This window comes from Taudactylus pleione, unplaced genomic scaffold, assembly GCF_031769625.1.
Source record: "Taudactylus pleione unplaced genomic scaffold, aTauple2 ptg000276l, whole genome shotgun sequence".
NCBI lineage: Eukaryota > Metazoa > Chordata > Amphibia > Anura > Myobatrachidae > Taudactylus > Taudactylus pleione.
Genome location: NW_028284678.1, coordinates 14,783,099 through 14,808,043, shown reverse-complemented (window position 1 = coordinate 14,808,043; position 24,945 = coordinate 14,783,099). Strand labels below are relative to the sequence as shown.

At 47.5% G+C, this 24,945-nt stretch overlaps 1 protein-coding gene across 1 annotated transcript in view; it reads left to right on the top strand.

Annotated features, from left to right (window-relative positions):
* Nucleotides 1–21,024, top strand: part of MAP3K7CL (MAP3K7 C-terminal like) — a 70,199-nt gene extending 49,175 nt beyond the window's left edge. Inside the window, exons 3-5 of the mRNA XM_088481699.1 lie at nt 11,631–11,692; nt 14,605–14,720; nt 18,576–21,024. Coding sequence (XP_088337825.1) covers nt 11,631–11,692; nt 14,605–14,720; nt 18,576–18,756 — 359 coding nt within the window. The 3' untranslated portion in view covers nt 18,757–21,024. The remainder of the gene's footprint in view (nt 1–11,630; nt 11,693–14,604; nt 14,721–18,575) is intronic.
* The last annotated feature ends 3,921 nt before the right edge of the window (nt 21,025–24,945 follow it).

The window sequence follows — 24,945 nt, the reverse complement described above, 5'->3', positions numbered from 1 at the left end:
CGACCCGGTTGCGAGTGCTCAGCGCTTGGGTCTGAATCAAGCCCAGAGGGCAAGATGTACTAAAGGAAAATGCGGTAGAAACCCTGTTTTCGCGATTAATAAGGTTGCGGTGACTGGAGGAATGGTCACCGCAACCTTAGTACATCCCAGCCAGAATCATTTTAGATCAGTATTCAGAAAAAATGCGGTCGTGCAGAGTGTGTACTAGTTATTATTACAATTACTAGTTTATGGAAACCTGGGCAGGGGGCCCGTGTGCAGTCTCCGTCCAGGGGCCCCCACCTCCCTGCCCGACGGCTGGCAGCGCACTGAGCACAGCAGACTTCAGGCACTAGAGTAGTGCTATGACAGAGTCTACTGCAAATGCGCAGGTTGCTGGGGGAATGACGCGGCAGCCATGTTCCCAGTGAATTCCATACTGCGCCTGCAGAAAATGCTGGGAAAATGGCCGTGGCAGCCATTTTCCAGGCGATTTGTAGAGTGATGGTACCGCTGACGTGGGACTCTAGAATGGTAAGTATTTAATAAACGGGTGCAGGGTGCACCCATTATAGATACACCCCTGAACCTACAACACCTCAGTCCGCCCTGCCTCTGCCTCTGCTCTGTCCCGCCCCCCTCCCTGCGCAGAGTGGCCCACCGTCCAAGTCTGACCCGGTGCTAACTGTAGTGGGAGCTGTTGGAGGGTGGCGCAAGCCTCGGCTACCACTGCGCATGCATGTTAGAGACAGGACAGACCTTAGCGGATTATTATATAGATAAGTATTATAATTAGTATTGTTGTTGGCAGTGGTAGTGATAGTTGTAGTAGTAGCAGTCAGGGGCACTGACAGCTGAAAGAGGCCCGGTTGCTGGAGGGCGTGGCCAAGTCCCGGGGAGGTGTGGCCACACAGTCTCAAAATAAGGCACCAATGGCCACACAAAGGGACATTTGTCCCCCTCAGCATCACTGCAAAGGGGGACAATATCCCTTAGCTGCTGACCTGGTAAAATAAAAGAATATCTGGAATACTTATTTATATTATATAGACCCATATTTATGAGCATTTTCTGTTCATTTGTGAGGAACCGTGATTGTTACTGACCATCCTTCACTTCCCACAACCTCCATCTTGACCAGCTGCCGATACTGCTGCCCACTGCCCCCACTATCTCTGCTCCCGCTGCTGCTGGCTGTATTAGCTGCCGTCCGATCTGAGCTGAGCTGAGAGCTCCAATCGCGGTAGCAAGAGCAAAGGCGCAGTCTGCCTGTCCCGGTCCCGCCGTTGCCTGCTCTCAAGCTAAGCTGGCTCTAGGCTTGGAATGCATGCCCCTGTCAACGGTGGGCATTATTGGTATAATGGTGGGTACTGCTGGCAAAAAAAAGTTGTCAAAAAAGCTGTCACTGCTGGTGTCATGGCAATCATTGGAGGAATATAGTTGGACACCGCAGGTTATAATAATGAAGGGCCCCCTAGTAATGTATAATGGTTATCACTTTAGCATACAGTACAATGATGACTCCAGCAGGTTACAGTAAAGACGGGCACTTCTGGTATAATGGATGTCACTGCTGGCACAATGGTGAGCTTCGCTGGTTATGATAATGATGGCCACTGCTGGTATAATGGAGTACACTGAAGGTTATATTTATCAGCACTGCCCATATGATTGTGAGTGAGGGGCACTGTTGGGTATAATATTGATGAGCAGCATGATGTCCTGAAACTTATGGCATGACTGTGCTGGCCAGACCAGCTTCGGCTACACCCACTCTCCCTGACTTCTAAGTTTAGGAACTTCCAAGGCCCAGGCCATGGACCAACCTCAACATATTCACAATCACCTTTGACAAAAGTATTTCTACCCCACCTCCTTACCACACTGACAATGACAAGAGCTGGTTGGTTGGTACCTTATCTCTGTAGACTTTGGCCCTCATTCAGAGCCGCTCGCTATTTGCGGTCGTTCGTTCTAAAACAAGGGGTGGCTATTCAACTGAAACCGTTCGCTAATTGCGGTCTGTTCACACCTCTAAGTCTGAACGAGCGAGCAAAACGTGCGGTTGTTATTTTGAAAAATACGCCCCCTGGCCGCTCGCATCCTACGTCATGTCCACTATTTATTAGATTAATCGAGTACATCGAACAGCGTATGAACTGCTCGCTATTCTTGTGGCTGGTTTTTTCAACCGCTATTTTGCGAGCAGTTCGGAGTAAAAAAAACCCAAGTGACGTGGTCAATGATGCTGCTGTATTAATTATGCACTCCCTTAAAACGCCCGTTTTGACCTTTAAGCACGCCTGCGATCTAATTCCACACCCCCGTTTTCAAGCACCTTCCCCTGTTACCACCCACATACGCCTTCCTCTGTCACTCAAAATAGCAGGCATTCGCTATATAGCGAACAAACGATTTTCGGCCGCACTGACTGGTTCGCGCATGCGTATTAAAATCCGTACGCATGCGCAGATGTGCGAACATCGGTCAGAACGAACGAGCGGCCGCTTACGAGCGGCTCTGAATCAGGGCCTTTATCTCCATTCAAGGCTTAGTAAATAGGCCCCTATATACTAAGCCTTGGAGAAAGGTTAGAGCGGAGGGAGATAAAGTACCAACCAATCAGCTCCTATCTGCCATTTTTCAAACACAGCTTGTAAAGTGACAGTTAGGAGCTGATTGGTTGTTACATTATCTCCCTCCACTTTATGGGGTGTATTTACTAAAGTGCGGGGTTTTTAGAAGTGGATTTGTTGCCCAGAGCAGCCAATCAGATTCAAGCTATTATCTTCTATAAGGTGCTAGATAAATGTTAAGTAGAATCTGATTGATCACTCTGGGCAACATCTCCACTTCTAAAAACTCTCATTTAAGGGGTCTATTTACTAAGTTGTGTTATGAGATAAAGTGAACGGTGATAAGGCACCAGCCAATCAGCTCCTAACTGCCATGTCACAGGCTGTGTTTGAAAAATGGCAGTTAGGAGCTGATTGGCTGGTACCTTATCACCGGTCACTTTGAGCCAAATTCAATTACAACGGACCCGCGATACTTCTTCGCCTCCCCGGACTTTCCACCTACTTCGCCTGTTTTGTAGTCGGAAAAGTATCGCGCACGTGCCCGCTTTACCCTGTATTCAATTTCAAAGTAGGCGAAAACGGGACCACCCGAAACTTGAACAGGCAGAAAGTCCTGTCAGATTTGGGGAAATCAGCCTGACACCCCCCAAAAGATGCTCTGACATGGGGGTTAGCGATGGTTACCCCCGATTTGGCTTGCTGAAGGTATTTGGTGTTTTTAAACGGGCTCAATAGCTGCTAAATAGCGTTTTTGTATAATTGGTGCAGAATAGTATTTAGGAGGTTTTTTTTGTTGAAAATAACTTATCCCAACAAATATGGGGTACATGAAAATGGGGGTCAGCATATTTAAAAGTTGCTAAAGTAAAGTTGAAAAAATCGTGAAAAATCCACCTGCCGCAAGCCCCTGCAATGAAAAAACCACTTGGGGACCCCCTCAGAGTAAAGTTCGCTAGTTTTTAACTTTGTACCCCAACTTTTTTTTTTACGCCCCCAGATTCAAAGTGATTTTTTTGGGTGTTCTTAAGTGTTTTTTTTTTATTTTTTGACACAGTTTACCTTTGGGGGACTGTCTGAAGGCTGCATGGGGGTTCCCGCAACGTTGCACCCCAAAACCCAAATTCTTCAGTTTTTTCCGACCTCCTATTCATAGGCTAAACTTTTCCGCCTATTACATTGCATTGACTTTCAAATTGAATACGGAGTAAAATCAAAACAGGCGAAAATGACGTCTTCAGCAAAAAGTTTTCGCCAAAAACACGCGGAAACGGCTTTTTGCCTCAAATTGAATATGGCCTTTTATCTCCTAACACAGCTTAGTAAATAGATTCCCATGGCTTAGTACACATAGACCCCCAAGGCTTAGTACACATAGGGCCTGATTCAGAGCCGGACGCTATTTGCGGATGGTCGTTCCAAAAAAGGGGCTGGCTATTTAAATTGAGCGCTCGCTCTTTGCGGTTTGTTGACGCCTCTATGTCTGAGCGAGCAAACTAAAAACGCGCTCGCCATTTTGTAAAGACGCCCCATTGCCGTTCGCAACACACGTCATCTCCGGTATTTATTAGATTAATCGGGTACATCAAAAGGCATCTGAACTGCTCGCAGTGCTTGTGGTAGGTTTTTCTTACCGCTATCACTGCGAGCAGTTCAGGCTAAAAGACAACCAAGTGACGTGGTCGATGCTCCTTTACTAATTATGCACTCCCATTAAACGCCCTTTTGACCATTAGGCACGCCTGCATTCGGATCTCCACTCCCCCGTTTTCAAATACCTTCCCCTGTTACCACCCACAAACGGTACATTCTGTCAATCAAATTAGCAGCCCCTCACTGTTTTGCGTGCACACGATTTCCGACCGCAATGACTGGTTTGCGAATGCGCATTACGACCCATATGCACGCGCAGTTGTGTGAACATAACTCAGAGCGAACGAGCAGCCGCTTACGAGCGGCTCTGAATCAGGCCCATAGACCCCATAGCTTTATACATTGCTATAGAACAGTGTTGGCTAACCTTGACACTCCAGCTGTTATGGAACTACATAACCCAGCATGCACTGCTACAGTTTTGCTATTAGGGCATGCTAAAACTGTGGCAGGGCATGCTGGGATATATAGTTCCACAACAGCTGGAGTGTTAAGGTTAGCCAACACTGATCTAGAATATTGTGCTTCTACAGAAACATATTTTAGACCTGCAAGTTTTTCGGAACTGTTCAAGCACCATGAGTTAAGATTACACCAATGCAATTATCCACCATAGTGGCAACAGTGTGATGGATGATGACACTACCCACAGTGCCAATCTCTGCGCTAAAGGAAAATAAAAATAAAAACTGCACTAAAACGACTTGGCAAAGTGCGTACTAAGTAGCTGGAGGAGGCAGATGGAGTCTCCCCCAGCAACGCGTGATTCATTCCTCCACTTTTAGAACTTTCACCTATTTTTAAAGGTGGCAATTTGTGCCTTGGAGAGAGTTAAATTTACCAGCGATAAAATAGCAGTGAGCCATAGCTGTCATAACTGATATTAATAGTCAAGAAATAGAAAGCTAATATCCTTTTATCATCTTGTTTAGTCTTGTCCCTTAATGTTGCTGTTAATCCTTATCTAAGTCCTGCTATGTTGTCCTTTCATCTGTGAAATCATGCTGTCACTTTTTGCTGTAATTACTGTGTATTACTACTTGTAAAAATACTTCTGGATGAGGAATCATTTGTCATACCCAAAAAATTGTCTCCCCTTTTCTTATTTTCTTTCTTTTTCTTTGAAAAGAAGAATACACCCTACACAGGATTTATAGGAGGATCATTTTATACCTTATTCTGGGAGTGGCCAATACAATACAGCATGTGATAATTATAAGTCATTCGAATATCAACTTAATGCAAGTGCACGTAATAACTATGTTGACGGAGTTGAGCGATTATTTGCTTCCGCGTCTGTGCTAAATATTCTGGGATTCCTACAGTGCATGTGTTACCCTGTGTATGGACAAATGTGCTGTTGCATATGGGACCGCTGGTATGGGATTTGGAGAGGGAAAACCATGGACGTTCCTGGGTAGTGGCTGGGAGATGGCCTGAAGTGAACGCAAGAAGATTTGTCTCGTGGGCGTCTTATGGGAGTTTCGTGTGCGTGTCAGGGACAGCGGCTGCGTTCTCATATGCTGAATGCCTCCATTTTTAGAAGGAGACACTACACCTGCCATAAGGAGGTGCAAGTGGCGATGGTGCACGCAACGGTGGATTGTCCAGAACCACTCGCGGTATTGCAGTGTGCACGTGGACCGAAAGTGGGCATTGCAGTGTTTGCACGTTCCGGCGCTCTCTAGTACACAAGGTTGAAACTAGGGGTGAGCGGGTTCGGATTTCTGAAATCCGAACCCCCCCGAGCCCCCCCGATCCGAGTCCGATCCGAGTCAGGCTCGACTTTTCCCGCCTGACTCGGATCTGAAATCGAGGCAAAACGTCATCATCCCGCCTTCCGAGTCTCGCGGGTTTTGGATCCTATATAAGGTACCCGCGTCGGCGCCATTTTCTCACTCGGCTGTGGACAGTGAAGAGGAAGGGTGGGAGTTAGGGCTGTGTAGTGTAGTGTAGTGTAGTGCTGCTGTTGTCCACTACTTCAAAGTCCATAGGGGCTGGCTGTGTTGTGCTGTGCTGCTGTTGTTAATAGGGGATGTGTCCACTACTTCAAAGTCCATAGGGGCTGGCTGGACTGTGTTGTGCAGTCAGTTCTCCATAGAGGCTGTGTCCACTCCAAAGTCCTGTGCAGTGTCCCAGTCCTAAAGGGGTGCTGTAGTGTTGTCCAGGGGGTGCTCTGTCCATCAGGGGTGCTCCCCCCAAGTGCTAAAAAAATAATATATTTTCTGTGTTTGTGAATTGTGTGCGCAGTAGCCGCACGTGCATCAACAAAGTAGTGCCAAGCGTGCGCCTGTGTCATAAGTAAAGGGCCGGCTGGCTTGACCGTTAAAGGGTGCTGTAACCCCCAAAGTACACTCCAGTCCAAACCAAAAAAATAATTATTTTCTGTGTTTGTGAATTGTGTGCGCAGTAGCCGCACGTGCATCAACAAAGTAGTGCCAAGCGTGCGCCTGTGTCATAAGTAAAGGGCCGGCTGGCTTGACCGTTAAAGGGTGCTGTAACCCCCAAAGTACACTCCAGTCCAAACCCCAAAAAAAATTATTTTCTGTGTTTGTGAATTGTGTGCGCAGTAGCCGCACGTGCATCAACAAAGTAGTGCCAAGCGTGCGCCTGTGTCATAAGTAAAGGGCCGGCTGGCTTGACCGTTAAGGGTGCTGTAACCCCCGAAAGTACACTCCAGTCCAAACCAAAAAAAAAATTATTTTCTGTGTTTGTGAATTGTGTGCGCAGTAGCCGCACGTGCATCAACAAAGTAGTGCCAAGCGTGCGCCTGTGTCATAAGTAAAGGGCCGGCTGGCTTGACCGTTAAGGGTGCTGTAACCCCCGAAAGTACACTCCAGTCCAAACCAAAAAAAAAATTATTTTCTGTGTTTGTGAATTGTGTGCGCAGTAGCCGCACGTGCATCAACAAAGTAGTGCCAAGCGTGCGCCTGTGTCATAAGTAAAGGGCCGGCTGGCTTGACCGTTAAGGGTGCTGTAACCCCCGAAAGTACACTCCAGTCCAAACCAAAAAAAAAATTATTTTCTGTGTTTGTGAATTGTGTGCGCAGTAGCCGCACGTGCATCAACAAAGTAGTGCCAAGCGTGCGCCTGTGTCATAAGTAAAGGGCCGGCTGGCTTGACCGTTAAAGGGTGCTGTAACCCCCAAAGTACACTCCAGTCCAAACCCAAAAAAAAATTATTTTCTGTGTTTGTGAATTGTGTGCGCAGTAGCCGCACGTGCATCAACAAAGTAGTGCCAAGCATGCGCCTGTGTCATAAGTAAAGGGCCGGCTGGCTTGACCGTTAAGGGTGCTGTAACCCCCGAAAGTACACTCCAGTCCAAACCAAAAAAAAATTATTTTCTGTGTTTGTGAATTGTGTGCGCAGTAGCCGCACGTGCATCAACAAAGTAGTGCCAAGCGTGCGCCTGTGTCATAAGTAAAGGGCCGGCTGGCTTGACCGTTAAGGGTGCTGTAACCCCCGAAAGTACACTCCAGTCCAAACCAAAAAAAAAATTATTTTCTGTGTTTAGCCGCACGTATATATCAAATTGATATAACATGAATGGAGGACCAAGCTTTCTCCGATAAAAATAAAATAGAGAAAGATCAAGAACCACTTCCTCCTAGTGCTGAAGCTGCTGCCACTAGTCATGACATAGACAATAACATGCCATCAACGTCGTCTGCCAAGGCCGATGCCCAATGTCATAGTAGAGGGCACATACAATCCCAAATGGCAAAGTTCAGGAAAATGACCTTGAAAAAGACATTTAAATCAGCTGAAGAGAAACGTAAACTTGCCAATATGCCATTTACGACACGGAGTGGCAAGGAACGGCTAAGGTCGATCCCTAGTATGTTCATGACTAGTGGTTCAGCTTCACATGACGATGGAAGCCCTCCTCCCACTAAAAAAATCAAAAGAGTTAAGCTGGCAAAAGCACAGCGAAGAACTGTGCTTTCTAAGAAGATATCACAAATCCCCAAGGAGAGTCCAAGTGTGGTGGTGGTTGCGATGCCTGACCTTCCCAGCACTGGACGGGAAGAGGTGGCTCTTTCCACCATTTGCACGCCCCCTGCAAGTGCTGAAAGGAGCACCCACAGTCCACTTGCTGATATGCAAATTGAAGATGTCACTGTTGAAGTACAACAGGATGAGGATACTGGTGTAGCTGGCGCTGAGGAGGAAGTTGGCGAGGAGGATTCTGATGGTGATGTGGTTTGTTTAAATCAGGCTCCGGGGGAGACAGTTGTTGTCCGTGGGATGAAAAAGCCCATCACGGTCATGCCTGGGCAGAAGACCAAACATTCCACCTCTTTGGTCTGGCAATATTTCTATCCAAATCTGGACAACAACTGTCTTGCCATATGTACCATATGTAAAGGTGAAATAAGTAGGGGTAGGGACGTCAACCACCTAGGAACATCCTCCCTTATACGGCACCTGCAGCGCGTTCATAAAAAGTTACTGTCAAGTTCAGAAACTTTGGCTAAGACCGTAAGCAGTCCAGGGACACCTAAATCCCGTTGTCCTGTTGTATCCAAGCGCCTGCAAACCACACCGTCAACTCCCTCCTCGTCAATTTTCTCCTTAGTCAGGATCGGAAGTAGTCCTGCAGGCCATGTCACTGGCATGACTGACTCTCCTATCCGGGATTCCTCCGGAGGATCCTGCTTTGCTACGCCTACTGCTGCTGCTGTTGCTGCTGCTGGGAGTCGTTCATCATCCCAGAGAGGAAGTAGGAACACCACTACTTTTACTAAACAATTGACCCTCCAACAGTCCTTAGCGAGGAAGATGAAGTACGACAGCAGTCATCCTGAAGCAAAACGTATAACTGAGGCCTTGACTGCTATGTTGGTGTTAGACGTGCGTCCGGTATCCGCCATTAGTGCAGTGGGATTTAGACAATTGATGGAGGTAGTGTGTCCCCGGTTCCAAATCCCGTCTAGATTCCACTTCACTAGGCAGGCGTTACCGAGACTGTACAGAAACGTCAGAAAAAGTGTCCTCAGTGTCCTGAAAAATACCGTTGTACACAATGTCCACTTAACCACGGACATGTGGACAAGTGGAACAGGGCAGACTAAGGACTATATGACTGTGACAGCCCACTGGGTAGATGTATCACCTTACGCAGCAACAGCAGCAGCGTCACCAGTAGCAGCATCTCAGAAACGCCAGCTCGTTACAAGGCAGGCTACGCTGTGTATCACCGGTTTCAGTAAGAGGCACACCGCCGACAACCTCTTAGAGAAACTGAGGGAAATCATCGCCCAGTGGCTTACCCCACTTAGACTCTCCTGGGGATTTGTGATATCTGACAACGCCACCAATATTGTGCGGGCATTACATCTGGGCAAATTCCAGCACGTCCCATGTTTTGCTCACACAATAAACTTGGTGGTGCAGAATTTTCTGAAAAGCGACAGGGGCGTGCAGAAGACGCTTTGGGTGGCCCGAAAAATTTCTGGGCACTTTCGCCATTCAGCGACTGCGTGCCGAAGACTGGAGCGCCAGCAAACACTCTTGAACCTGCCCCGCCATCACCTGAAGCAAGAGGTTGTGACACGGTGGAACTCAACCCTCTATATGCTTCAGAGGATGGAGGAGCAGCAAAAGGCCATACAAGCCTATACATCCACCTATGACATAGGCAAAGGAGGGGGTATGCACCTAACTCAAGCGCAGTGGAGAATGATTTCCGTGTTGTGCAAGGTTCTCCAGCCCTTCGAACTTGCCACACGTGAAGTCAGTTCAGACACTGCCAGCTTGAGTGAGGTCATTCCCCTCATCAGGCTTTTGCAGAAGCAGCTGGAGAAAGTGTAGGAGGAGCTAAGACGGAGCGATTCCGCTCGGCATGTGGGACTTGTGGATGAAGCCCTTCATTCGCTTTGCCAGGATTCCAGGGTGGTCAATCTGTTGAAATCAGACCACTACATTTTGGCCACCGTGCTCAATCCTAGGTTTAAAGCCTATGTGGTGTCTCTCTTTCCGGCCGACACAAGCCTGCAGAGGTGCAAAGACCTGCTGGTGAACACACTGTCAGCTGAAGCGGAACGTGACACGTCAACGGCTCCTTCTTCATTTTCTCCCGCAACTGGGGCTGCCAGGAAAAAACTTAGGTATCCTAAGCAACCCGCTGGCGGTGATGCAGGGCAGGCAGGACCAAGTTTGGACATCTGGTCCGGACTGAAGGACCTGGCAACAATTTCTGACATGTCTACTGTCACTGCATATGATACTGTCACCATTGACAGAATGGTGGAGGATTACATCGGTGACAGCATCCAAGTAGGCATGTCAGACAGTCCATACCTGTACTGGCAGGAAAAAGAGGCAATTTGGAGGCCCCTGTACAAACTGGCTCTATTTTACCTGAGTTGCCCCCCCTCCAGTGTGTACTCTGAAAGAGTGTTTAGTGCAGCCGGGAACCTTGTCAGCGAAAGGCGTAGGAGGTTGCTTCCACAGAATGTGGAGAAGATGATGTTCATCAAAATGAATTATCAGCTCTTCCAGGGAGACCAGCCTCCAGAAGGTACAGAGGGACCTGTAGTGGTGGATTCAAGTGGGGACGAGTTAATACTTTGTGAGGATGAGGATGTACACACTGAAGAGGGTGAGGAATCGGTGGATGAGGAGGATGAGGATGACATCTTGCCTCCGTAGAGCCAGTTTGTGCAGGGACACATTAATTGCCAGCTTGTTTTGTGGGGGCCCAAACGAACCAATCATTTCAGCCACAGTTGTGTGGCAGACCCTGGCGCTGAAATGATTGGTTTGTTAAAGTGTGCATGTCCTATTTATACAACATAAGGGTGGGTGCGAGGGCCCCAGGACAATTCCATCTTGCACCTCTTTTTTTTCTTTGCATTATGTACAGTTTGGGGCCTAGTTTTTCTAACTGCCATCCTGTCTGCCACTGCAGTGTCACTCCTAGATGGGTCACGTGTTTGTGCCGCCCACTCGTGTCGCTTAGCATAGTCATCCAGCTACCTCGGTGCAACCTTTTGGACATAAAAACACTATGGTGAGGTGTGAGGTGTTCAGAATAGACTGGAAATGAGTGGAAATTAAGGTTATTGAGGTTAATAATAGCATAGGACCAGAAAAACCCACAAATTCTGTGACTTTAGCTGTTTTTATGCTTTTTTAAAAAAAAATACAGATCCAAAACACAAAACCCAAAACACGGAAGGGTGGTTTTGGCAAAACCAATCCAGATCCAAAACACAAAACACGAAAAGTGGCCGGTGCACACCCCTAGTTAGGACTTGGGACTACTATTGTATAATTAGTATTGCATAGCGATACAGAACATCTTTTGTTTTACATAATACAGTAAGCCAAGCTCCAGCACAACATCACTTTAATTGAAAATATTCTGGGCAGAACTCATTTTGCAAAGTGCGGTTTCACGATCTTTTCTCTTTACAGATGAATCGTCTGCAGAGACTGCCTTTCCCCTCTCCTTCCCAGATCTAGACCAGCAGCTTCAGGTAAGCACGGATGGCAAGTCATGCTAAGGAGATTTCCTTATGGGGGCACATGTCATGCCAACACCCGCTAACACATAATTACCTATTTTCCCGGAATGTCCAAGAGACTCTCAAATTTCGGGGAGCACTCAAGTAGGACCAGTGGAGTAGACCAAGTTCCTGTATCCAGCCCACTTCCCAAGTGCAGGGGGCAGTCCGAGGGCTAGATGGCACATTTGCCTTGTGGTCGTCCTGCCCTCCCTGCTCAATATGACAATGGTGGCGTTGAGAGGCGGGGACAGTGATGATGCAACTCATGGCGACATGTCCTCTGCACCTCCGATCATTGGCATACCCCACTCGGAATGTTGGCAAGTATGAGCAATCATAGGGATAATTGTGGATTATAAAGAAGGCAGGAAACTCATGGCCTGCTAAGTTTCCCCAGCTATTTATCACCTGTCTGGGGGTTGCATTTAAATTGTGTTTTTTATTGAAATTTCTGATATTTAGGGACGTATTTACTAAAGATCCAATGAGTGCTGTATTTAAAAAGGCAATAGAAATCGACACAAAGGGCCTGATTGTGACTTGTGAGTCGCACGCAATGCCGATATTGCATAAATGGCCTAGATTTTTCAACTGCGTATGCATCTAAATAGTTAAAAAGTTTCACAGTGCATGAGTCCCACGGTGTTTACACACAGAGGGGGTCATTCAGACCCGCTCGCGAGCACAGGACGCTCGCAAGCGGGTCGATGTTACCCCAATGCGCATGCGCACGACGGAGGGAGCTCTATCGTGCGCATGCGCGAGACCCGGACAGCGACAGCCAAGCTGTCGCTCCGGGTCTCGCACCAAAGGGGGCGTGCTGTCGATGGTGACTGACAGCACGACCCCTTTGGTGGGGAACGCCTACCGTCTGGGTCCGGCCCCACTGACATCACTAGTGATGTCAGTGGGAGTGATTTTGAGCCAAAATCACTCCAGGGCTTGCGGTCACCGAGACCCTACCGCAGGGTCTCGTCGACCATCGCGACCATCTTTTTGGCCGCTCGCATATGCTGTGGGTGGTCACCCACAGCTATGCGAGCGGCCAGGAGGCCGCTCCATTTTTAGGTAGGAGGGCACTGATTCAGAGCAAGCGCTCTGGTCAGAGCATCCGGCTCTGAATCAGGCCCAGAATCACAGTAGCAATTGAGGCGTACAGTCTCAGCAATGTGTGGGATCACTTACAGTAGAGGCCATATTCTGATGGAGATTCTGCACCTGCCGCTGGTGCAAGTTTCGATGGTGCACATGATGGTAGCATCTAAGGATACTCCAAAAAAAAAAAAAGATTCAGCCTCGCCCACTACTGAAGGTTCTCAGAAACTGACACTGTATGCTGCATGCGCGGTGTCAGACATTGTCCAATTCTCCAATGTGCCGGGAAGTATTCACAGGGCCAGCGCTTTATATAAAGTGCAGTCCCTGTGGACATGTTCAGTACATAATGGGCATAGGGCCTGATTCAGACGAGGTTTTGCAATGTGCGCATGCGTATAATTTGCAGTGCGCATGCGCAAGCCAGTATTTGCGAGGGGAAATCGACCACTCGTAGTACACAGACTGGCCGCTACTTTGAGTGACAGAATGTGCCGTTTGTGGGTGGTAACAGGGGAAGGTGCTTGTGAACGGGGGAGTGGTGCTGTGGACGCAGGCGTGTCTGGCTGTCAAAACGGAGTTTTGTGGGTTTGTATAATTAGCAAAGAAGCGTCAGAGTATACGTCACTTGGTTTTTACACTGAACTGCTCGCAGTGCTTGCTGGTGGGTAGAGTCTACCACAAGTGCTGCGATCCCTTCCGATGGTCCTCGATGTACCAATGTTTACACACACTTCCTGGAGATGACGTGCGCTAGTGGGCGTCTCTAGACACGCTATTGGGCTTATATATACACAAAGTGATCGCTCGCCAAGACATAGTAGGCGTGCTTATGACTTGTCCTGCGAGCGGATGTCTTGACGTCACTTAGCCGAATTTGCATACGCCGGGAGCGAGCAATCGCATCTAACTTTGTACAAAAGGACCATTCTCGCTGCAGTCAGGTTTGTTAATAATGGCAGCACTACCACGGTTATTAATACATAGGGGCCATAGTGATATAGGGGGTCATTCAGACCCGGTCGTTAGCGCCGATGCGCTCGGACCGGGTCGATGGCCCCCTACAGAGCATGCGCACGATGGCGCCGGCGCCGTCGTGCGCATGCGTGAGACCCGCTACGACCGACAGCGCCGGTCGTAGCGGGTCTCGATCCAAAGGGGGCGAGCTGTCGATGTTGATTGACAGCTCGCCCCGTTTGGAAGGCGGGCCAGGGGGATGGCAACCCAAACGGGGAACGCCTACCGTTTGGGGGCGGCCCCACTGACATCACTAGTGATGTCAGTGGAGAGCTTCCGGCTCAGACAGAGCCAGAAGCTCTCCGGGGCTTACGACAAGTGAGACCCTACCCTAGGGTCTCGTTGTAAGCCCCGATGGTCGCGGTGGTCTCTGACCATCGCGACCATCACCGGAGCGGTCGTTAGAGCTGTGGGTGTTAACTCACAGCCTAACGACCACAACAGAGGCGGGCGGTCAGGATGCAAGTGGCCACCCAGTTTCTGAGCGACCGCTTGCATCCTCCGACCGCCTCTGAATGAGGCCCATAGTACTATACTGCTTTTCAGTAAACTGTACCTCATATTTTCACAATGTATCTCACAGAATCTTAATATAGCATGGGGGCAGTAGTGAGATACATCTTCTTCCATTACCTTCAGTGAAATGCCCCATCCCCCATACCACCAGAGAACAAGGAAAATAAATAAGAAAGGCTTAAATACCTGTATACTACTCTCCTCTCTAGACTGCCATTGTCCTACATTAATGCATCATTCATCTTTGCTTCCAGCCTCTTCCGCCATGTAACACTTCCAAGGAGTCCATGCAGGTGTTTAAACAGCACTGCAAAATCGCGGAGGAGTACCACCAGGTGAAGAGAGAAATCACGCTCCTAGAAGAAAGGAAGTAAGTAGTTTAAGGTTTACATAACTTAGGCTTCGTAGGGTGACTTTATGGCAGTCAAGTGCACTAAGAAGTTCTTTTAATGAGGGGTGTAGTATTAGGAACACTGACAAGTGGTGTCTTTAGACAGGCACCTTTACATTGGACAGGGTGTGCCTAGGTAGAGATAGCATTCCCATCCGCACCTAGAGAGTTTGAACCAGGGGTAGCCAACCTTGGTCCTCGTGAGCTACCAACAGTTCACGTTTTCCAGGTCACCCAGCAGGTGCACAGGTGTATTCATTACTAACTAACACATTTGAAAAGATCCACAGGTGGAGCTAATTATATCACTTGTGATTCTGTGAGGAGACCTGCAAAACATGCACCGTTGGTAGCTCTTCAGGACCAGGGTTGGCTACCACTGGTGTGGACCAATGCTAAATAGCAGCACTGGGCAACTCCTGGTACCCCTGGCTGGTGCATGCATTCCGGTGTGAAAATGTTCATATGTAGTATCTGCACTTGTGACACTTGTAGTCCCAGCATGCAGTGCTGCAAACCTTCACTTATAAAACCACAATATCGGGCACTACAAGTGCTGGCTCCCATGTTAAATAAATGATATTGACCATGGCATCTACCTCCAGCTTAGTGATGTCACCTATGTTAGATCAAGATTTTCTTGTTCAGATCCTTGATCTTTGGAAACTGGGCCTCCTCGGGTTGCTTGGCATGTGTCTCGAGAAGTCCCATGGAGAGGATTATATACAGCAAAGTTTGTAGTAACCCATCACTGGGCTCCCAGGCTGTGAGCAGCCTCAAGAGATCAAGTTTCCAAAGAATAAGGATCTGAATGAGAAAATCTTCATAGGTGACATTAATACCCCTTTCAGACCTAAAATCCTGCTTTCAACACAGCTCGGACCCAGGACATTGAGCATGGGTGAAGTCAGGGTTGCCCCTGTCACACATGGGTGACGACGTGGGTTATACCCGGGTCGTCACCATTCACACTGGACCCAGGTCTTCCAGTGACCAGGGTCTTCCGGCATTCAGTAGGCACTTGGAGATTACATCATCTCAAAGAGCCTACTGAATGCCAGAAGACCCTGCTGTCCCCGGCCAATCAATTTACTTTTAGTCATCAAGACTTGGGTTGCATCTTTCAGACTTGTGCCGGGTCGTGGACCCGGGTTGCAGATCCCGGGAAAAACGCTGATAGTGACCAGAGTCGCGGACTCTGGACTGTCAACCCAGGTTGGACCTTTCACACATAAGACGTACTCAGGACCTCATTCAGAGTCTCTCGTTAGATGCGATTGCTCGCCCCCACCGTATGCAAATTTGTCAAAGTGACGCCACAGGAAGCGATCGCTCGCCAAGGCATAAGCACGCACACCATGTCTTAGCGAGCAGCCAGCGTACGCCCAATCTCACAGGCAGAGCCGCCCACCAACACACGTCATCTCCAGGAAGTGCATTAGAACATTGGTACATCGAGGACAATCGGAAGCGATCGCAGCGCTTGTGGTTGCCTTACCCTACCGCAAGCACTGCGAGGACTTCAGTGTAAAAAACAGGCATGTGACGTGTACTATGACGCTGCGTGTTAATTATGCATGCCTCTAAAACGGCGTTGAAACACTCAGGCACACCTGCGTTCGCACCTCCACTCCCCTGTTATTAGTGTCCTGCCCATTAGCACCCACAAACGGCCTCTCCTGTCACTCATTTCACTGGGCTGTCTTTGCTGGGCAAGCGAGCGGCCTGCGATCGCACAGAGTAGTTCGCACACGTGCAGAATGAAGCAGGCGCATATGCAAACCATCGGGCTGCTAGCGAGCGCACAGCGCTACCGAGAGACTCTGAATGAGGTACTCAGGTCAATGCGTGTTCATGTGCAAAAACCCAGTTTTTTGGCTGTGTGAGAAAGGGGTATAAGCTGGAGGTACTGTAGAGGCCATGGTCAATGCAGGATTCCTGTCTGTCAGGAAAGGAGAATATAATATACAGAGTACAGAAGTGGAATCAAAGACAAATAAATAAAATATATACCTGAAAAAAGCAGATCTGAGAGAGAATCGATTTGGAGAGATTATTTCTACAGGCGATTTACACTCTACTGTAAGAAGTTTGCACAAGGGAGAAAGTGTGGGACCAGATCCAAACGAAAAAGATCTTGAATGGGATGCATTATCACCAAACCTCCGAAAATGTAGTTTTTTAGAGGTTTGCCCGCATTCCGCATATGCACCATCTATAGATGCCTAATAGAATCCAATCTTTTTCTGAGATTTCCCAGAGAGGGATCCAATAGGATTCCTCCCAGGGTGCCCCGCTGCTCGCGCATGCGCTGGCTGACGGACGTACATGTGCAGAATGACGCCGAAGGACATTTGGGTCATAAACCCAGAAGTCCTCACACCACAAAGGACAGCTCTTATCAGGAGAGCTGTCCTTTGCTTAAATGCTCGTGTATATGGCGTTACTGAACACTGGTATGCGTGCGATCAATGGCGGGGTGCATTGCATCCAAAATGCGATGTTTGATGCATTCCGTCCTTATATGAACTAACTTTTTTGTATTGTGATATTATTATTATTATTATCTTGTTTCATCTGAAAGTGTGGTCATCATATCTAAACCCCTAATGATTGTTGTTTTTATCATTTTAATAATTTTTTTAATCTGTACTACAGTGGTTTCAATAAGAAATACATTGGTTTATTGCTTCTAACCCTTAACAACCTTGTTAAGATTACTTAACTTAAGCTAATAAATAACGACACAGACAACAATAGCTTGGCTAAAAAGATCACAGCTGTTATTTATAATTAATTAATTAACCTAACCAGGGTGGCAAGAGACGCTGCAGACTCAGTTCTAGCTTTCACCTCACTCAAGTACTCGGGGAATGACTGACACGCCCCCCCTCAAGGCGCACTAACAATGTGAGAGTCCCACTTCCCTCCTGGATCAATCCGAGACGCTTCCGTACAAAAGCGCCCATGGAGAAGGACAAATTCGCCAGGTTCTTCGAAGGCAAGTGCCCCCACAAAAGTTATCTTGCGCCACATAAAGCCACTGGGCTGCAGCGTACTCCCACCATGCTGCGCCTCCCCTAATTTGGGAAAAGAAAGGTTAGTGTGACACAAAATTCATTAATGGGTGGGATGGTGGGTTTCAAAGATCTATAACCAAAGAGGCTGTCTTCATGCAAACGAGCCCATATAAACCGACCACTACCTCAAGCAATATCATTGGCTCAAACAAACATCTGACCAGCCAGCACTATAAACTGCCCAGCAACAAGGCTGTCATAGCCAGCCATACAGCAAAACACCAGTAATCTTACATATACTCATGCTTATCCAGCCTTCGCCTACTATAAGGGCCACACCAATAGAGGCCACACCAATAATGAAGTCTGTTTGGTTCTATTTAAAGGGCTACGGGTCAGTTGTTTTTTTCCCCCAAAATTTCTAGTGTCCCATTATATAAATAATATCCAGTGCAGAAAGAAACACCCTGATCTGCCCACTTTTGTTATCCAGAATGAGCGAAATTTAGCATTGCCATACTAACACATGCACAAGCTGGTATAAAGCCATGCAGTCAGTAAAAGACGGGCTCACAACATCACAGGACACCTGATGAGCTGCAAGATGCTTATTCTTGAACCTTAGCACAGTATCCGTTTGATCTACCCTTTCCCCAAAACACGGTGGCATCGGCTACACTTAAGGATGCTTGCACCAAATGGCAAAGACAATGTGCGGATATATTTAGACACTATCCCGCTACACAAATGGTTGCTATTGGCGATACGCAGATGAATGTCAAACATAATGTTTCTGTCGTCTGATTCCTTGTAGGAAAGAGCTGATGGCCAGGCTGGATCAATTTGAAAAAGAAAATTCAGACGTTGCTCACTTAGCGGATGAATACGAGGACCTGAGTAAGGAGAACCAGAGCCTCAATCTTGCTCATTCCCGCTGCAAAGAGCAACTAGAGAAACTGAAAATCCAGTATCAGAAGCGTCCGGGGTCGTCCTAACAGTTACCTGATACACAACAACCCGCTACAAAGTGATCAACACATCAGCACTTTTAAAAAAATATATATATTATCGTGTCGCAAAACAAATTGCGCAACACTTTCTAAGTGATGCGAATGTGGCAACACTTACGGCAGCGAAGGACAGAGATTGAGAGCAACATTGGAGCTTATTTACCAACACACTACAGATGTGCAGCAACCCAAAGCAACCAATGAGCATTTAGGTTTTTACAGTCTCCTTTAACAAATAATTACACGATGAGATCAAAAATACGCAGATCCGCACTTTTTCTCTATGCGTGCAAGTGCGACGTCGGTCTGACTAGCGCCTTTCACAGCCATGTGGATTTTTCCTCTAAAATACAGGCCCCTTTAGCTTAATTTATGTCTTAAATTATTTGGGGGCTGAGAGGGGATATTTTGAATGTCTTATTATTATGTGACTTGTGTGTGTTTTATTACGTTGGTCGCAGGGCGTCTACAGGAGTGCACCCTTAAAATTACAGGGCAACAACTGATTTCTGGCACCTCAGATAACCTGGAAAGAGTAGGGGCCTCATTCTGAGTCGGGCACAAAACCGGCTGCATGGCGCAGCACATGCACAGTCATGCGTGAGCTGTTAATGATTGCAGGATGCGTCTACTTTCTGACTTTGCATCTGACTCAAAATCAGGTCATACAGATGTACCCTGCTACATCTTTTCTGCGTACGTAGCAAATCGTGCCATGCATGGCGTGAGGCGTGCGCCCGCGAGAGGATAAGTGCACTGCGTTCACACCCGCGACTCCATAGGAATGCAGGGTGTGAACACAGTGCGCGCCATAGTGTACGCTGCTGCAGGTGTTCTCATGGCGTGATGCTTGCGCACTTTTTTAGCGTGATCGGCAAGGATGTAAAAGGACACATCTGTAAGAGCTTTTATGGGCAGAAAATGCTGAGCTCCATTAGGGAACTTTCAATAAAGGCACCGTTTCTACACTTTTATCTCATTTAAATAATACTGCCCAGCAAAATGAAACTTTTGCGTATTGAGGCATTAAGTAGTTTTGGCAATGAACATCTTTGTTCCACTGCCCACTCCTCCCACTGGGTGGCGCAATTTCTCCACCCCAGCAGCCACAGTGAACCGTGCCCTGCAAATTAATGCACTTCCCAATAATACCTGGTGCACTTAGACATCACACATGATGTAAAAAAATGGTATTTGCGCTTCGCACCTCTGCGCTAATGAGCCTAAGCGTGGAAGCCTCAGATAGGTTGCTATGGGTTTTTGCACTTTTGAATTTTGTTTGTAAATAACCCCTTTGATCTTTATTTAAAGGTGAAGTGTAATGGGCAAAAAAATAATTTTCATATGTTACATAATATTAAATATAAATTGAATATTGTCCTGTCCTTGAAAATAAAATCCTTCATTTTTATAATATTTATTGTTTTATTTGGGTGCTCCCTTTTAGAAATGAAAGCCCTACTTGGACATATTTCGCAGGTTGTATGGCGGTGCTACTCAAGTGACTTTAAGCAATAATTTAATCATTTATTCTATTTTTCAAAAAAGTGCAATTTTATTTAATTTTACACAACATATTAAAGGGCGTTAGTTATGGAGTTTTTGCTTATTTAAATGGTAATTTCATGAGACCTGACTTATTGGATGCATTATAAATCTGTGAATATGTGTTTTTCTTCCAAACAGACTTATTTTTAAGAGATTTGTATGTCAGCTGCTGTGAGCCCTTTACCCTGCGTTTAGTGGCACCTACATGTCTCAACCCATCATTTCCGGATGCAGGCTGTAATCTCTTTTTTTCGGGAATTTGTTTGGGAATAGCCTGTCAAATTGGGGAACGTCTTCTATGTACTTTACCTGCTGCCTACACAACGTTACGTCGGCTATTCTGTGGAATGAACTCACCATCAGCCTTTCGATTCACTAGCAACATCAATGAGGCATGAGGTTCAGTGTGCATCATGCCTCAGTGATGTCACTAGTTCCTAATTAAATGGAAGGCTGATTCCTCGTGAATATTGGCCAGACCCACAAAATCCACTGAACGTGACAGGAAGACTTTCAGTATGCTGTTACTGCGGCTCTGTTGTTTTGGTGAGTAGGTGGTGGAACAGTAATAGATTATCACACCTTTATACATTGTTTTACTATTAGTCTGCATAAGTAAATTTCACTGGTGTACTGTACACATGTTATATTATACAGTGATTGTGAGAGGACAATTACAAAATATTATAATTAAAGGTTATCTTCTTCTTGGTTTTATGTTTTTTCCTCCATTTGTTATCAGACCATTAACTCCTAAATTTAAAGATATGGATCTTGAAGTTTAAATGCACTGCTCAGTGTGACCACCGGGTGAATGCAGTGGTAGGATCCCATGATTAAGGGGTGAGGTTATCCACCGGAAGGGTTGTGGCCAGTCACCCCTGATGCCAGTAGGCAAATCTTGGTGTAGTTTCTATAGAAGCTCCCATACTGATCAGTGATACTGCTCCACCAGATAGCTGACCATCTAACAGAGTAACAATTTATAGTTTGACATCTGGAACCTGACACCTTGAAGAGGGAGTGGCCCCCTAGGCAGTGGGGCCCACTGGGGATTTTCCCTGTACCCCTGTGGGCCAATCCATCCCTGAGTGTGACCCTGAGGGCTATTTCACACCTGCCGGCTTTCACCGGGCGTACAAAATCAGGGCTTTTTTTTCCAGTGGAAATTTTCCTTTCACACACAACGGTTTAGTGCTGTGTGTGCTGCATTTGCCGTGTGTTTTGTTTTTTCCCCTATCGTTAACATTGAGTCAGTGCCGTCTGAAAGGACCCATCTGTTTACATGCTTATTAAAATTTTAAAAACGCCCTGATTTTTGCCTCCCGGTGAGAACCGGCCGTCCTTTCAGACAGCACGGACACGGCACGGTCGCCATGTTACAGCCGGAAATAGCCCTGACACAGTTACTGAATCTCTGTTAAAAAGTGCAGTATTATCCCCTCAATCCATTATCCACAGCTGTAGCTCCTCCCATATCTTTAGGATAGTTTCCTGATAGGCTCCAATATATCACTCGCCCTGCCCCTGTCTATAAATCAACCAATCAACATTGGGCATTTACTCACAGCAAGTCTGCCAAGCTGTCAGTCACTCTCTGTCTGAGTTAGCGTAGCACCTCTCTGCTAACATGGCAGCCCGCTGCACAGGGGTGAAATGGTGAGAGAATGATGGAGAGCATGCTGGACACTCCATTTATTATGTCTATAAGCTGTATATTATACAGCTCAATAACACACCTCCTTCCATATAGATTAATCATACTTGCCTACTTTTCATATCTGGAAGGGGAGTAACGGAAAATAAGAGACCGGTCTACCATCAAGTTTGCATTGATCCATATTCGCATCAATGCAAAGTCATGCTCCTGTTCACTGAGGTTGGCATGGGTGGATAATATTGTGGGTGAATGGGGGTGAGACATCCTGCCTAATAAAGGGGAGATGTACTAAGCCTTGACAGAGAGATAAAGTGTATCGAGATAAAGTACCAAACAGTCAGCTCCTGTCACTTTACAGGCTGTGTTAGAAAAATGACAGTTAGGAGCTGATTGGTTGGTACTTTATCTCTGTCCAAGGCTTTGTACATTTACCCCTAAGAGAGGAGTCTTCTCCATCCACACAGCCAGTAACTTGCATGTGGGTGAGTTGGGAAGTTGCGTTTTAGTTTGAGAAAGAGGTTAAACTATTAGGAATCTGGTGATACTCAAATCTTCGCACCGTACAGTGATGTGATCTACAGTTTTGGTATTTCAATGTGTCTATAGCAATGCTGACGTTTTCAGCCTTCCTCCAATCCGTACCACTGGTTATCTTTACACTTCTTTCAAATACTTTGATATTTGTTAATCGTTTGTTCAAGTTATTATTATTGAAAGAAAACTGAAAAGCCCTGGAAGGATAAGCCTGTTATTCCACAGCCACCATCCTAGGGTTGGCAAGCGGAGGGTGAGAGTGCCCGCTGGGCTGGTCGCATGTAAGCCCCATCACTCTTTGGGTTTTTTATAGCGGAAGGGTCCAACAAGAAGTGGGAGATAAAATGCTGCCGGTCAGTTTGGCAACATATAATGACTATGGGACTGGAGATGGACGCAAATGTCATCGCAGCTGAGATCTCTCACGGATCGCAATTGAGAAAATATGCTAATGACTCACTCGCTGTCCAGCGCTTAGCAAAGCTCACTGACCGCATCGCACATCCGCCACTCACGCACAAAATCGGAAACATCGAACGCAGATCAGGCGGCCGTCAGCCTTCTGAGTAAGTCTAAGCTGCTGCAGACATAGAGGGTCTCCAGACACGCAGAGGGCTCTCCTGCTGTGAGCAAGGATGCAGATGGCTGAATCATGGACAATCAAAAAACAGTGTTACGCCTGCCACCCCCCAAATACTTGCCCCAAACGCTGACTACCTGCCACTCACTTTGCGAGTGGATCCTCTGTGTGAGCGTGATCACAATTCAATCGCTGCCGGTGCGGTAGTGCGGCTTACATGCATGCGCAATAGCCAACAAACGCTTAATCTGTATAAATATCGGCGTCCATCTCTGAATCAGGCCGTATGTATGATGACCTTGATGTGCATAGTGTGAGATTGTTATTAGACACTGCAGGACTCTATTAGAGAGAAAATCCTGCAGCATCACATTCACACTCACCAAGGCTGGCATTCTAGCTGGTTAGCCTTGTGTGCGCTTGCATGCTCTGAGCCGCAGCGGACCGTCCCCTGCTGCTAAGGAATAATGGGCCTGATTCAGACCCGCTCGTGAACACACAGCGCAAGCGGGTCGATAGTCCCCTACTGCGCATGCGCGAGATCCGGCCAGCGACGAGCGTTCCGTCGCTACGGGTCTCGCACCAAAGAGGGCCAGCTGTCGATGGTGATTGACAGCTTGCCCCGTTTTGGAGGCGGGCAGGGGGGGTGGCTGGGCAAACGGAGGCGTTACTGCAGGAACGCCTGCCGTTTGTGGGCGCCCCTACTGACATCACTCATGATGTCAGTAGGTGGACTTCCTGCTCTATTAGAGCAGGAAGTCCACTAGGGCTTGCGGCCACGAGACCCTACCACAAGGGTCTCGTCACAAGAACGATGGTCGCGATGGTCTTGACCATCGCGACCATCTCCTAGCCGCTCGCATAAGCTGTGGGTGGTCACCCACAGCTATGCGAGCGGCCAGGAGGCAGTCTTTAAAAAAAAAAAAGGACGCCCTGATTCAGAGTGAGCGCTCTCAAAGAGCGTCCAGCTCTGAATCAGGCCCAGTGTTTCGTCAGCAGGGCTTCCCACTGAAGCCCTGCAGATCTGGGAATTGGAGGGAAAATTTGTTAATTTGGGGATTATTACTCCTTTAAACTAGGGATGAGCGGGTTCGGATTTCTGAAATCCGAACCCCCCCGAGCCCCCCCGATCCGAGTCGTATCCGAGTCAGGCTCGACTTCTCCCGCCTGACTCGGAACTGAAATCGAGGCAAAACATCGTCATCCCGCCTTCCGGATCTCGCGGGTTTTGGATTCTATAAAAGGTCCCCGCATCGGCGCCATTTCTCACTCTGGCTGTCTATAGTGAAGAGGGAGGGTGGGAGCTAGGGCTGACTGGGCTGTGTTGTGCTGCTGTTGTCCATAGGGGCTGGCTGTGCTGTGTCGTGCAGCTGTCATAGGGGCTGGCTGGGCTGTGCTGTGCAGTCAGTTGTCCATAGGGGCTGTGTCCACTCCAAAGTCTATAGGGGCTGGCTGGACTGTGTTGTGCAGTGTCCCATAAAGGCTGTAGTCCTAGAGGGGTGCTGTAGTGTTGTCCAGGGGGTGATCTGTGCAACGGGCGTTTTATGGGTGTGCATAATTAATACAGCAGCGTCATTGACCACGTCACTGGGTTATTTTATAGTCAGAACTGCTCACATGATTGCGGTAGGAAAAACCAACCACAAGAATAGCGAGCAGTTCATACGCTGGTCGATGTACTCAATTAATCTAATAAATAGCGGACATGACGTAGGATGCGAGCGGCCAGGGGGCGTAGTTTACCAAAAAACGACCGCAAGTTTTGTTCGCTCGTTCAGAACTAGAGGCGTGAACAGACCGCAAAGAGCGAACGGTTCATTTGAATAGCCACCCCTTTTTTCAGAACGAGCAA